The following is a 13,618-nucleotide window of genomic DNA, read 5'->3' as shown; positions in this document are numbered from 1 at the left end:
TGTTAGTCTTTATTTTAATTATCTTTTTATATTTCAATCTGTCATGTTAATTAAAACTATAAAATTATGGTAATATAAAAAGAAATGTGAGTAAAATGATCTATTAAAAAACCTGATGCTCAGAGAGATCAAAGAAGAAAATGTAAAGATAGTCTCCTTTCTTTAAATAAGGGAAGAAGAGTGTGCAAGTCATAATTGTGCTGTATGTTACATTTATTGCTACTTACAATTTAGCTGGAAATTCAAATACAACACAGTCTGCTCTTGCTTTAGGGCCTAATTGCCTTTTAAAACGCATGTGCCAAATTCTCATAGGGTGTAAACTGGAATAATTCCAACTGACCTAAAGCAGTTGGAATGAAATCAGTGTGTATTTGATCTTGAACTGGCTTTGATGAAACAGATCATAGATTTTTGTCAGTTAAGAACATTGTTCAAAACATACTGTTTCCTTCTCCACTTAAAAAAGGCACAGACTCCTTTTGCATCTGGCATGGTTGTGATCCAATCACTGCTAAAGAAAACTCATCTGTTCCTTTGTGAAGCTGTCCCTAGCCAGCACTGACAGCATCAGGTCCTTCTGCTGAACAGGTATTCAAGTATCTGCCTCCCAATGGCAGCAAGGACAACTGTCAGGAGGGACTCCAGCACGGCCAGGACATCCCACACTGACTCCCGGCTGTGGATCCCATGGATACAATCATTAAGAGGCAGCACCTCCATGGCTGAAGAATGTTGTCACCAAATCACAACTCTCAGAACTATCTTAAAATTGTTAAAATTTCTTTCTCAGTGTTTAAGTGCTACAGCAAGATGGAGCAATAAACAGTGGATCATATGCGTAATACTTCCTAGGCTGGGTCTCCCTAGTGTCATTTACACTTCTGATACTGGTTTTATCCCAGTAGTGTCAGTGTCATTAGAAAAGGCAGGAAATAATAATCATTAATAGCAGGAACTGGCTGAAGGGTACTGCAGCGCCACACAGTATGATCAGACTGAAAACAATGAAAAACGTTTTAGCTGTTTAGTCATTTCAGTGTGATAGGCAAAGAACACAAATTGTGTGGATCCAGGTTTTGAGATTGCTGCTGTTTTCTGAGTGGTTCAATGAGGCAACAGCAATTAATTACTGGAGGAATTAGGTTTACTCCTCTTTGGAAATTCAAATAAACAACTTATAGGGAAGAATTTTGTTCTCTTGTGCTTGAGAACCTATTAGATATAAATGTTATATGGTCTGAGTTCATTACGCATCATCCTAAGCAAGTGAAAAAAATTGACCCATGTAGGTATCAAAAGTTCTCCCTGCACTGAAATTAAGCAGTCTACAAACAGGCTGAACTTACACTGACTAAAAAAGGAAATTATTTCTGCATACTTGCTACTGCAGCACACACAGCATGTCTAAGACTTAAATTAAAATCCTGCCTCAGGATCTACAGATATCTAGCACGGTTCACCCTAGTTTAATTAAGTGTAATGTCACTATCTGTATTGATCGCAAAACACAAAAAGCCCTTCCAATGACTCTTTTTGATGTTCTAAACTAGCTCCTAATGAATATTGCTGGATAATAAATTACAAGTACCAGAAAGCATTTATAACCTACAAGCCAAAACCAAACTTCAACAGGAACTCAATAAGAGTAACGCAGCAGTACTGCGTTAGGTTTCTTGGATATCAACCTAGAACATGTATTGCTCCTGCTTGCAAGCATATCTGAATGTTTTCTGTTTTCTTTTATCTTTTTCCTACCCCACCATCTCCCCCTATTCCCCTTTACCCCAAAAATGCTGAGCAGTTTCAGTGTCAAGGTTGCTCTGTGCAATCTGTATTAACATTTCCAGAATAATTATCTGTCAGCACAAGCTATACAATAAGCAATGCAAGCAGCTCTGATTTAGTAAGGCATTTGTTCTGTTGTTTTTCTGTCTCCTTCTTTTTTTTTTTCCCCAGTTCCTCATCTTGTTATTCTTGATAAGATGGCAAAAAGGGCAGTTTGGAGGATGTCAGGCTCACACATCCACATGGGCGAGTTCTTCGTTGTTACTTGCTTTGGTGGCATCAAAGGGCTGGCATCAAAGGCAGAGAGAGCTCCAGAACACCAGGGCCCTTGCTTTGTGGATGTAAAGGTTACAAGTTGCTAGCTCATACAGTAGGAATCTTCTGTGCTTGGGTCGGTTCTTTTTTAGTAAACCTAAACTGTGCATGCAAAAACTAGGGGAGAAAATTTGCCACTGTTTCCAACTGATTACCTAGGTAAACATCTCCTTACTGTTTTTACCAACATATTTCAAGACAACTTGTGCATTTCCCTCTGACAGGACTTTGGGTGCAGCTCTATATTAAAGCAAAGCTGGGAAACCACAGTCCCCCAGGTATGAACAAAATCTGTCTTGCAGCAGCAGAATGTACAGGGTGCCATGGGCCATTTGCTGGATTGGTGACATTTCTCACTGACAAACACCATGTATTGAACACAGTGACACAGTCTGATCTGCATGATGCATACATGAAGTGAAGAAACCAAATTTGCAACTTATATGAAGAAGCTAAATTCACAATTTAGGTGTTAGATTGTGCACAGCTCTGAAATTATCTAGGGGATCACAAGTCATTTAGCAGTGACAGTTCTTGAAACTTTAGCTGATGGAGGTGACACAAACCAATTTCCACCAGGACCAGCTCTGCTAAACCCTGCTGTGCCAGAACCGTAAAACTGGTATTGAAGTGACATTGGAATGCGTGGATAGTTTGGGACCACCAGATGATACTGTATTTTTATTTTAGTTCTGCATGTCAGTTGCCAGCATTTTTACTCTTGCCTTAGGGGTTTTTAAATGTATGCAGATTAACCTTTAGGAAATATTTTATGTTAATGTCAATGTTCCAAGATTGTTGAAGTAAATTACACGATTCCCTCACTTTCTGAAAAAAGCTTTGGACTATGACTGCAGCACTTTCATGTTTTCTACCAGCTTACATTATATTTAAAAGTACAGAATCTTTTTTCAATGCTAGTCCAAATATGCCTACACCAGTACAAAATGGAAGACTGTAAGGACCCCAAGAGCAAATGCTTTCAGTCTTCAAAAATGAACATGACCAGAGATCCCAGTCCCACAACTCAGTGTCAGTGGGGAAAAGAACACCTAGTTGCCATTAACCCTTTGAAAACCTCTTTGCAGCAAGAAAGAGCAAACAGAGAGAGAAGCAAAAAGAAAAAACAAAACACAGCCAGCTCATAATGGATCATGCCTGGTAATTTAGGACTTTATTTTCACATATACAGTGGCTTTGTGATGACTTTTGGAGTGTAAAGGGATTTCAACACAAATCTTGTACAATTCACATAATACATCTCTTATGTACTGTATCTGCACTTTTGCACTTCTGTATTAGAGAAAATCGTACTTTTAAAGGCACTTTTGCCTGAGAGATCACTATAATAACGCCAAGATCAATGTAAAAACTTTGTAGATATATTTATTTGTTTTCAAGATTATTTTAAAATAACCATGTGTGTCAGAAAACATTCTTGTGCTTTTATGTAGATTGCAAATTATTTGGGATGACTTCATTGCTTGATTTTGTAGAAAAGAGGTTATTTGGGACTGTCCTGCTCTGTAGAAAAATAATTGCAATACAACAGCCTTTTGTTGCTCTTTTACTAAAACAACCAACTTAAGTTGATGAAAAATAGCAATTTACTAAATATCACTTGAAGCTTTGCTTATCTGTGGAATGTTCCTGGGTTTAAAATTAAAATTAAAGCTTTATATATGTGCATATGTGGGTGTCTGTGCATATATTTATGCATATCTATTTATATGTGGATATATATCTAGTTGGAGAGATTTTGTAGGTAGGTCTGATTCAAATAGTTTTAAATTATTATTGGCTTTCTTCCTCGCTTTTCGTTGAGACATTAATTTCTAAAATAAAATAGTTTCAGGCACTGCTTTGAAGTGCAACTAATCACAAAATATCAGGTCTGCACTCAGATGTAGTTGCCTCTAAAACTGTTAAGAGTCCCACCCTTTAGATTTTTTAAAAAAATCTTTTTTCCATTCATTACTCTAATTCACTGCTCTATTAGAACAGGCATTCTATACATCCTGTATAATGACATATGTCTAGAAATACTCCACATGAGAGTGAGTCTTGGATTCAGTCAGACTGATAAATATCTGCAGTTATTTTGAATTTATAATGAAGAATTTGACTTAATAGTGTTGTACAAGTTCATGCAGAGCAACTTGCTGATAATCAAGCAGCTGAAACATACTTCTTTCTTGGTGGGAGTTCTGTCATATATGCTTTAAGAGAAAATTAAATCTGAAAGGCCTATCATTTTCACCAATAAAAGATTTTGCTCAGAATTCATTATTTTGAGAGTTAGAAAGTTTCAAGTACTTCAACATTTTCCAAAATTTCAGAGGAACATGCACCTGAAAAACACTTTCAATATAATTTACTTTTGGTGATCATAGTCTTTGGCTAAGAATAAGTACCAGTCATGATCATCAAGTTTGCACGAATGCTGCATGTAGAGGTGTCTAACCTTGGCTGTAAACGTGGATCAGATTCAGCCTGGAAGGTCAGAACTGGCTAAACATACCTGTCATATATGACACTGCTTTGGAATCAAAACAATTAGTTTAACTGCTTTAACAAAACCTCAGCTCCTTCAGGATAATCACTTAAAAGTATTGCCAAACCAGGCAGTAAGGATGTAACATTGAAGCTAAAATTCAGTGTTCAGTCATGAGCTTTTATCAGATGTTTGAACCAGATCTCTAATAAAGGGATTAGTAAGACTTTTTCCAGCACTAGAAAAACCCTAAAAGGGTTGCAAAAAAACCCCTTGCATTACAAGCTCCTGCTGTTGTGTACTTTAGAGATCAGATAGACATTTCTAGGATGGATTTTAATTTTATGCAATATTGCTTTAGTAAAGATCTCATAAAATCTTACTTTAACAATGTCTGAATTATGGGCTAAGTCATGTTTTTCAAGAATACCTTTTAATACCTTGTGTACCTGAGCCACACAAACCAAACACAGATTTCTCAGGTAAACTTGAAAAAAAAATCACGTGGATGGGAAAAAATTATCATATGTATAATCACTGCTCAAAAATTAATATAGGAGAGCATGAGAACTGCAGTGGCTGTTCTCCCCCACTTCAAAACTGAATAAAATAAAAAATTCCCTTTACATTGTTTATACATTTTTCTATACAATACTAGGCTGAATTGCCTTGCATGCCTCTGAACACCAAACGATCTCAGCACAATGAGAAGTTGCCTCATATCAGTTGCCTTGCATCTTCCAAGGCTTCAGTTTTTTAAGCCTATTTTAAAAGTGAATACAAACTAGAAGGAATTAACGAAACAGCACTAAACTAATGAGAAACAGAAGTGATTGGTTGGTGTGAAACAAACTGAAGAGTTGATTATGTATATGTGTAGAACAAAACATTGTAAAGAAATAAATATCTTGTTGGTACTACCAGCAAGGAAAGACTGGAATTGCTTAATTTGGAGCAGAGGCTTTTAAGAATAAAGGTTTAATATTTCCAGTGAAAAAGGTAGGCCCAGCACATGCAGAAGGCAAGAACATTTTCAAAGGTCTTGATTAGAAAGCTGATATACACCACAGAAGAGTTCCCCAGGCAGTGACTTAAGTCTTACAATTTGGGCCATTTAGCTGCCCAGGGAGGTGGAGTCACCATCTCTGAAAGTGTTTAAAAAAATAATGCATGTGGCACTCAGTGCCATGGTTTAGTTGATAAGGTGGTGTTAAGTCACAGGTTGGACTTGATGATCTCAAAAGTCTTTTCCAACCCTGCTCATTCTGTGATTCTGTGATCTAATCGTTAAATGAAACAATGAAGGTAAACTAGATGTATTAGAATTTCCTTCCAGGAAAAGCCCAAACTTTCATTTAATTTCTTTCCTTTAATGGCCAGAAAGCAGTTGGGTTGGCAGGTTTTAGTAGGGTTATTACAATTGACAGGAGATTGGACAAGCAAACATGAACATGATGAAGAACTCCACAAGCAGGGGCTTTGAGGCGTGATTCACTCCATAGGCACTTAATATTGTTAACACTTGGTGTGTGACATCCCTCTGTATTATACTCCTGTTTGTTACATTATTTGAAAGTTGCACTAATGGCAAGACAGATATTGATAGCCCAAGAAAAGGAATAAATAAAGGAAGAGACAGAACAAAATGAAACAAAGCTTTCCAAATAGAAGTGCTGGGAATTATAAAAATAAGACAGGAAAGGAAAACCTGCTTGCAAATAGGGTATTGTCCAGAGTTAGCATACAACATGGTTTCGATTTTTTTGGTTTGGTGGTTGGTTGTTGGGTTGGGTGGGGGGTTTTTTGGCTTTTTTTTTTTTTTTTCTTTTGTAAATGCTGGGTGGAAAGACCAGATGGCAAAATTCAATTGTGAGTTAGCAAGGACAGTGCAATACCCACCTAAATTGGAGAGGACTGTACACATTTCATAGCTTAAAACAGATCATATCTTTGCAAGAAGGGTAGAACCATGACTTTGCGCATCTTACATGGACTTTATGGCATGTTAGAAGCTAAGCACGCTAAAAAAAAAGCAGGTTTTCAGTTCTAAAAACTTAAAAGCCACATTTTATAAAAGGCTTTTAATCAGTATTTAGAGGTACTAAGGCAAATACAGGTGCCAGCTTTTTTTCACAAGATCTATGGTGCATCAGTTATAGAGTCTCCATCACTCCTCAGAAACCTAAATTTTCTTTTAAGCCCGGGCCATTATAACTAGAGTCACTGCCAAATCCAGGTCTCATGAATGCACAATACTTTTCACTTTTGGTTAGTCACAATCACTTCAAGCCAACATTCCTCTTTTGATGTTGTGCTTGATCAGCTAGTTTTCCCAATGCACTTTTCCCCCAATCTGAATGTAGTAGATAGCGTAACTAAGCTTTTTGCAGGATTCTGCACTCCACAGTCAGCCTTCAGGGATGCTAAGTTTAAGAGTAAGGAAACAGTAATTAAAAGTGATTAGGACAAGAAGCCTCCATACTATGAAATGTGGACTCAATTGTCCTTGACACTGGCAGAACAAGGCAGCAGGTTTTGGTTTTGATTACAGCTTTACTTGGGATTTTAATAAACATGAGCCAGTATTCAAACTTTTAATATCCTGCTGCTTAACTATTTCCAAAAAGCAATCCAGCTCTTTTAAACAGTCCTTGTTTAAAAATTTTAATTTGTTTGGCTCTGTCTCTGCTTAGAGAAGTTGTAGCCTCATGGTAACTCTTTTATAAGTTCATTTCCAGAATCACAGGAATTGTTTTTTTTTTTTAACTAAGTGTTTCCGCATGTGCCAAAAGTGTCAGGCTGACAAGCTTTCCTGCACCGTTTTATCTGGTTCCCACAGTAAGTATGAGAGACAAACACAGGAATGTGTCCAGTGCTGACTAGGCCCATCAAGGATACAATGATACTTACAGCTCTTCCAGGAAGCGGAGATTGTGCACAGGGTTTGAGGGCAGCTTCGTAATGTTGTTCATACTGAGATCACTGTAGGGAAAAACAGACAGAGACTCAATACGGCATACCACAACTGTGGCATCCAGCTGTTCATTCCACACATTTTTAAGTACTGCATTAATAAAAATTAGTTCCTCTGCCAGAATTGATGAATCATTATCTACTTAGCACGTTAAACATCATTCCTTTTTCATACGAACACAGCTTTGTCAAACTAATACAGGCTGTAGCATGTTCCTCATTTCAAGAGATTTTTTAATGTTTTATCATGCTCTATTTATCAGCTAGGACACTAAACAACACTTACTCAACATAATTTTAATAAACCACTGTACTGTATTAAAATGTACTTGGAGTAGTACAGGAAAATTACTATGATGCTGTTGTTGTAGCACTGTAGTACACTTGGTTTACTAAAGTAGACAGGCAAAAGCAAACAGATACAAAGTATCTGCATCATCCTTAAAATTTCATTAATATGGAAACGCTTTGCTTTTGCCATACAGCCTGTGGCATGGTCGTGCTGATGTGCCTTGCCTCACACAGGCACATCAGGTGTCCCCAAAACCCAACTTGACTTAGAGAAATGACATATTTTCAAATAATAAACATTCCCTTTTTGAGTGCTCTTTTGTTACAGGTACTCAAGTTCCATTAAATAAGTGAAATGAACCATAAAACAAGGGTGTAATGCGATCCTGCTCTGTAACACACTTCCTGGTGGGGTTCCATGGTAGTTCCTGGTACAGGAAACTACCAGCAATATCAGCTCTGTCAGAGCTCATTCAAGCTATGTTTTAGACTAAATTTAATATAATACCCTTTTATTCTTAACTTGCCTTTTCATTGTTTTCCACTGTCTTCCCCATGCCCTACAGTATCATTATAACTGCTTTTCATTTAGTGCCAAGATTGTAAACAAATTGCATAATAAAATTCTGTGTGGAAGATGCAACTTACACAACTGTATCAAAATTTCTGTAGATTCTTAAAATAAAATTAGGAGTGACCTGCATATTTTATGTAAGCACGATACAGTAATTTAAAACTCCCCACTATTTAATCATATCTATGTATTTGTAGCAGTGCTTATAGTTTCCAGCTACTTTGGGTACTATTTAGATAACTTTATTTCTTCCAGCTGTTGAGAGCTTACAAGGTAAATAAGTTATCTGTACTTTGGTGGGTAGGCATCCTATTCCTACTCCATCTAGTTCTTATTACTCGCAGTCTGTTTCACATTACAGAATATATGCTTTTAGTCAGCATAGTTAATTTAGATGTTTGATCTTTTGGTGAATTTTAAAATGTGTAATTTAAAAACATACTTCACATACAGATTTTAAAATAAAGGAAATGTGTTAATACTTTACAACAATTATCGAATCAATATGGAGTAAGGTTTCTGCATTCACTTCAAAATCAAAGTATAATTTGAGAAATGTGTACTTATTAAATTCATTTTTTATTGTAACACTTTATCACCCAATTCTTATGTACTGTGTAGCAGGTTATTGCCCTTTCACTTTGATAAAGGCTCAAAGGATTTATTCTGGCAAAGGAACAAAAACATGGATTTATTTGGCAAAAGAAAAACTCATCCAGGTAGTGAATCATATACTACTGAATATTAAGATAAACCAAATATTTTAACAAGATCATTTTGATTATGATATTTTCAACACATGTCTTAATGGGTTTTTGAAAACATGCCAAATCACATTTTAGACTTAAAAAGTCAGCCCTGGTGGAAGATGGGAATCATCTTCAGACACACATGTATTCAGGGCATGCTACAAACCCAGCATTAACCAGTGCTCTGGCTGATGAGACAAACCTGAAGTCTGCTTTTCTAGGATATTAAGTTCTATTACTAGCAGGCAATACTTGTCTGCTTGTATCACCCACTGGACCCCATGACGGACCAGTCAGAAGCAGTCTACCCAGACCCTAATATCTTAAGAGGATTAGAACAAGAGAAGGTGGCTTTCATCATGTGCTTTGATGACCAAGGAGAAAATCAACAATAAGTGCATTTTCCTTAATAACATCTTTAGACCCCAGAGGTGGATTTGCCAACAGTGAACTGCTATGTCCTATTCTCCTTTTCGGACTCCGCTCATGTGGTAAAGTATGTCTACCCCATCATATGATGGAGGAGAACATCGCCTTTTTCCCAGTGTACACTGCAGCAATTTCTAACTCTTTTAAGACCTTCCAGTTAAATAATTTCCTTCTGTTAGATTGGTTACTTTTTTTTTCACATGATTCTTTTCTTGGAACATAACATACAAAGGTGTTTTTGTGCAACCGAACTACACATTACCCATGGATATTTCATGGAATCATGGAATTGTTTGGGTTGGAAAAGACCCTTCAGGTCATCCAGTCCAATCTTCTACCCAACCATGCGTTTATCGCTAAACCATGTCCCTAAGTGCCACATCTATGCATCTTTTAAATATTTTCAGGGATGGTAGAGGTAACAGGAATTATTCCCCAAGCTTGCTCAATAATCCCTTTTCAAAGTAGCTTTTAAGATACCAGCAACTAATACACAGGACATTGCAGTCTAGGTTGGCAATGTGCTATTCTTGTAGCCGTGATGGTTTAAGAATATAAGGCACACTATGCTAGTGAGAGGAAATATTTTTGATGAGGCTAGCTGACACAGTTGGAAAAACTGAGAAACTTTCAGGCACAAGAATTGAAGCTCTCTACTTCTTCCAGTTGTACCAGTTGGCTAAATAAGTGACATTATTTCTCCCAAAAAAACCCCACATCCCTTCTACTGGCAAAGCAGTAGTTCGTCTGTGCTCACAGTTTTTAGATTCAGAATATTCTTTTGTTTCAGAATTACCATGAATGCATTTAATCAAATTTTTCTTCACTGGAATGAGTGAGAGAAGTGCTATGGCACCAAGTTACTTCTGGGTGGCTCAGAGAGGTGAGACAAAGAAAGTGTTAATGCAATGCAATCAGCCACTGGTCTCGTGTGAACAACACTGCAAAATTTGGGCTTTTGAACAGAAATTCCTCACAGTGCTCTAGAGACAAACAAAGGAGGTTCTCAGAATTTTGGTTTGCTAGCATTTTGGACCTGCCAAGAAGACATGGTTAGGATGAGATTTACAGCCATTAGCTAGATCAAGCACAGTTAACAGCCAGAAACAGCTAGGTGGTAAAATCTAGGGTTACATATAATTACTATGAAAACCAGTAATAATTGCAAAGAATATGTCTTATGTCTTGCACATACAATGGTTTCTTTCCTTCAAATGGGTTTTCTGATTTCTCCTTTCAGTGCTGTAAAAATTAGCAATTTGCTCTCTCTAGGAAAGAGAAGGACATGAAAGCTGGCTTGCACATCAGCATTTGCAATGTAATGCTTAAAAATATTAAAATCAAGGTACTGGAACTTTAACTATCCTCAGTGGAATGGTTCTGATTTTGTATCAAATCTTGATAGTCTCTTACAAACTACAGTGATGAAAAACTTAGAAGTATTTGAGTACTGAAAGCCTTTAAATAACACAGTGTAACAGAACTATACCCTTCCCACACCATCACAGCATATACAAATCCCAGTGATGACAGTTGGAGCAATATAGTAAGAGTATACCCTAAATTTACAAATGCTTTGAACAGAGACAGCCATAGCCCCACCTTGGTGAAAACCACCATGAGCTGCCATATCAAATTGAAAAGGTAATATGCTATTTTGAACAGTGAGATGAATGCATTGTCCCTTCTTCCATCAGCACTCCTGCAGCCTGTTTCCAGCTGCTGACTATAAAGGCAACATAGCAGCAAATGAAACTTTCATCTTTTCAAAAGATAAGGAGCTTTGCTTTAGTGACTGCTTTGGCAACACAACTCACTATAATGATATCTTATTTATACTCTGTACCAATCAATCACTGTGTAGTGTCTCTGGTGACTTGTTAAAGGAATCCTAGCTCTGATTCAATCTTTGAAGACCAGAAAATATTGAAAACTGCATCATGCATCTACCTGTTTTTTCTGGGTGAGTGGATGAGTAAATGAGCATTTGCAAAACAGCACCCAAGAAGGCAAATACGACAGCTCTTTGTTTCCCCCAGTTTTATTGTCCGTGAACAAACACTCTGAAAAGACATCCAGTTACCATCTTAAAAGTGAGTAGTTCACAATGAATTCCAGAAAGCCAGTAAAACAAGTTAAGTGAACTAGTTCTTAACATATAATAGATGAGTCTGCAGGCCACATTACTAAGCTTTTATTAACTGTTATTACAAGAGATGTTTCAGTGACTATTCATCATGGAAGTTTGGTTTTTCATGTTATATTTTTGTCTTTTAAAGGAGAACAAAAGTATGCCTAGGGATGCATGCTAAACTTCTACTAGGCTAAATGTCTATTATACTGAATGGTACAAACTTGTCTATCCATTCCAGGTCTAATACAATAAACCAATATTAAAGATAAATAATTTTGTAGCAAATTTTTTTAAACAGTTGCAACCTGTTTGATTAAACAAAAATTATCAAGACTTTTTACTAATTTTGATTCTTCTAAGCTTGCCTTATCCAAGATGTATTAACAATTCTTTTTATGGAAGTTTTTGAAAGATAAAGCACTCTCATAAAATACTGTCAATAGACTAAAAGTAGTCCCTTAGTTGTTACCAGCTGAGAACAGTTTCTAAACTAAGAAATTTCCTTAATTCATTTAGAGCAAAATTTGACTCTAGCTTACAGGTAGTAACACATAATAATGAAAACAGGTGAATCCTACATCTGCTCTTCCCTTGCTCTGCCTATCCTTTTAACACAGCTCTCTTGTTTCTAGACTGGCAGGCTATAGCTAATATCCATGGTAAGATGGAAGAAGATGTTGGCTATTGACTGCTATCTACTAATGCAAATGCTTCATCCTTTACGGAAAATATCTTCATATGCTACAGCTATATTAAGGAGATAAACCTATTTGCCAACACTGTAGTAATAAAAGTTCCTGTTTCTTACAAATAAATTGCTATAGATATTTTCATTTGAGAATATCAATAAATAAATAGAATAATAATTTATATCATAATTACATAATCATAATTATAATAATAATTAATGTAATAATAATAGAATAATAATTACTATCAGAAAGGAAACTAAGACACCTAATGCTAAGTGACATGTTCACAGTCAAACAGATGCTTAAGCAACACAGAAGAAAATGACACTGATGATGTCAGTCATCAAATGAAAACAGTGACATGATGATGTCAGTGTGATCAAATGAAAACAGTCCAGCACTGTTTTCATTTGATCACACTGTCCAATCATGGCATTTACACCAAAGTTCAATGCATAAGCTGTCAATAGACTAAGGAAAAAAACATATTTTCATTTTAATGTTCCTGGATTACATTATCTTTCAAAGTCAACATGAAAATTGCTAGGCATGTATTTGCATGTTTAATACACCCATGCAGAGCAGCACAGGACAGAGTATGAGCACGCATAAATAAGCATTTTAAGTGTTTTCTGGCAATTGAACCATATAACTTTTCATAACTAGCTTCAAACTTCATCTGTGTTTCTTTGAAGGATGCTATAGCAAACTATGATTAAGATACGAATTTCCACTAAATGATTCACATTTGAAGACTACATCCTTGTATTTGGGAAAATCTTCTGGAAGCATTAGTACATTAGTAGGAAGAAGCAGGAGAGAGAGACATTATAGACAGAGAGCAGGAAATCTCACAATCAAGATATTCAAGGTAAATAACAAGTGACAATAGCATGGATATTTCTGCCCTTCTGTATATTGATAATGCCAAATGCTATTATTAAGTATTTAAAAATCCATTACCCTGTGTAATATTATTTGCAAAAGAAAATTAACAGCAACAGACCCCATGCTACAGGTTTACATGGAAGGGGTAAAAGGCTAAAAGAGGATTGATTGCTTGTTACACATTTGTTACAGAAAATTTTTGTTACTTGACATTGAAGCTCGCTCCTTCCAGAGACCCAACTCCTTTGTATTGAAACATGCCCTGCAACAGGCAAATGATGTTGTGTGGTC

General features: G+C 36.4%; 1 protein-coding gene across 1 annotated transcript in view; it reads right to left on the bottom strand.

Annotated features, from left to right (window-relative positions):
- LGR5 (leucine rich repeat containing G protein-coupled receptor 5) overlaps positions 1–13,618 on the bottom strand; it is a 90,973-nt gene that overhangs the window by 46,951 nt on the left and 30,404 nt on the right. Inside the window, exon 2 of the mRNA XM_030238466.2 lies at positions 7,508–7,579. Coding sequence (XP_030094326.1) covers positions 7,508–7,579 — 72 coding nt within the window. The remainder of the gene's footprint in view (positions 1–7,507; positions 7,580–13,618) is intronic.

The sequence above is a fragment of the Serinus canaria genome, chromosome 1A (genome assembly GCF_022539315.1).
Source record: "Serinus canaria isolate serCan28SL12 chromosome 1A, serCan2020, whole genome shotgun sequence".
NCBI classification, from domain to species: domain Eukaryota; kingdom Metazoa; phylum Chordata; class Aves; order Passeriformes; family Fringillidae; genus Serinus; species Serinus canaria.
This window is presented reverse-complemented; position numbering and strand designations above follow the sequence as displayed.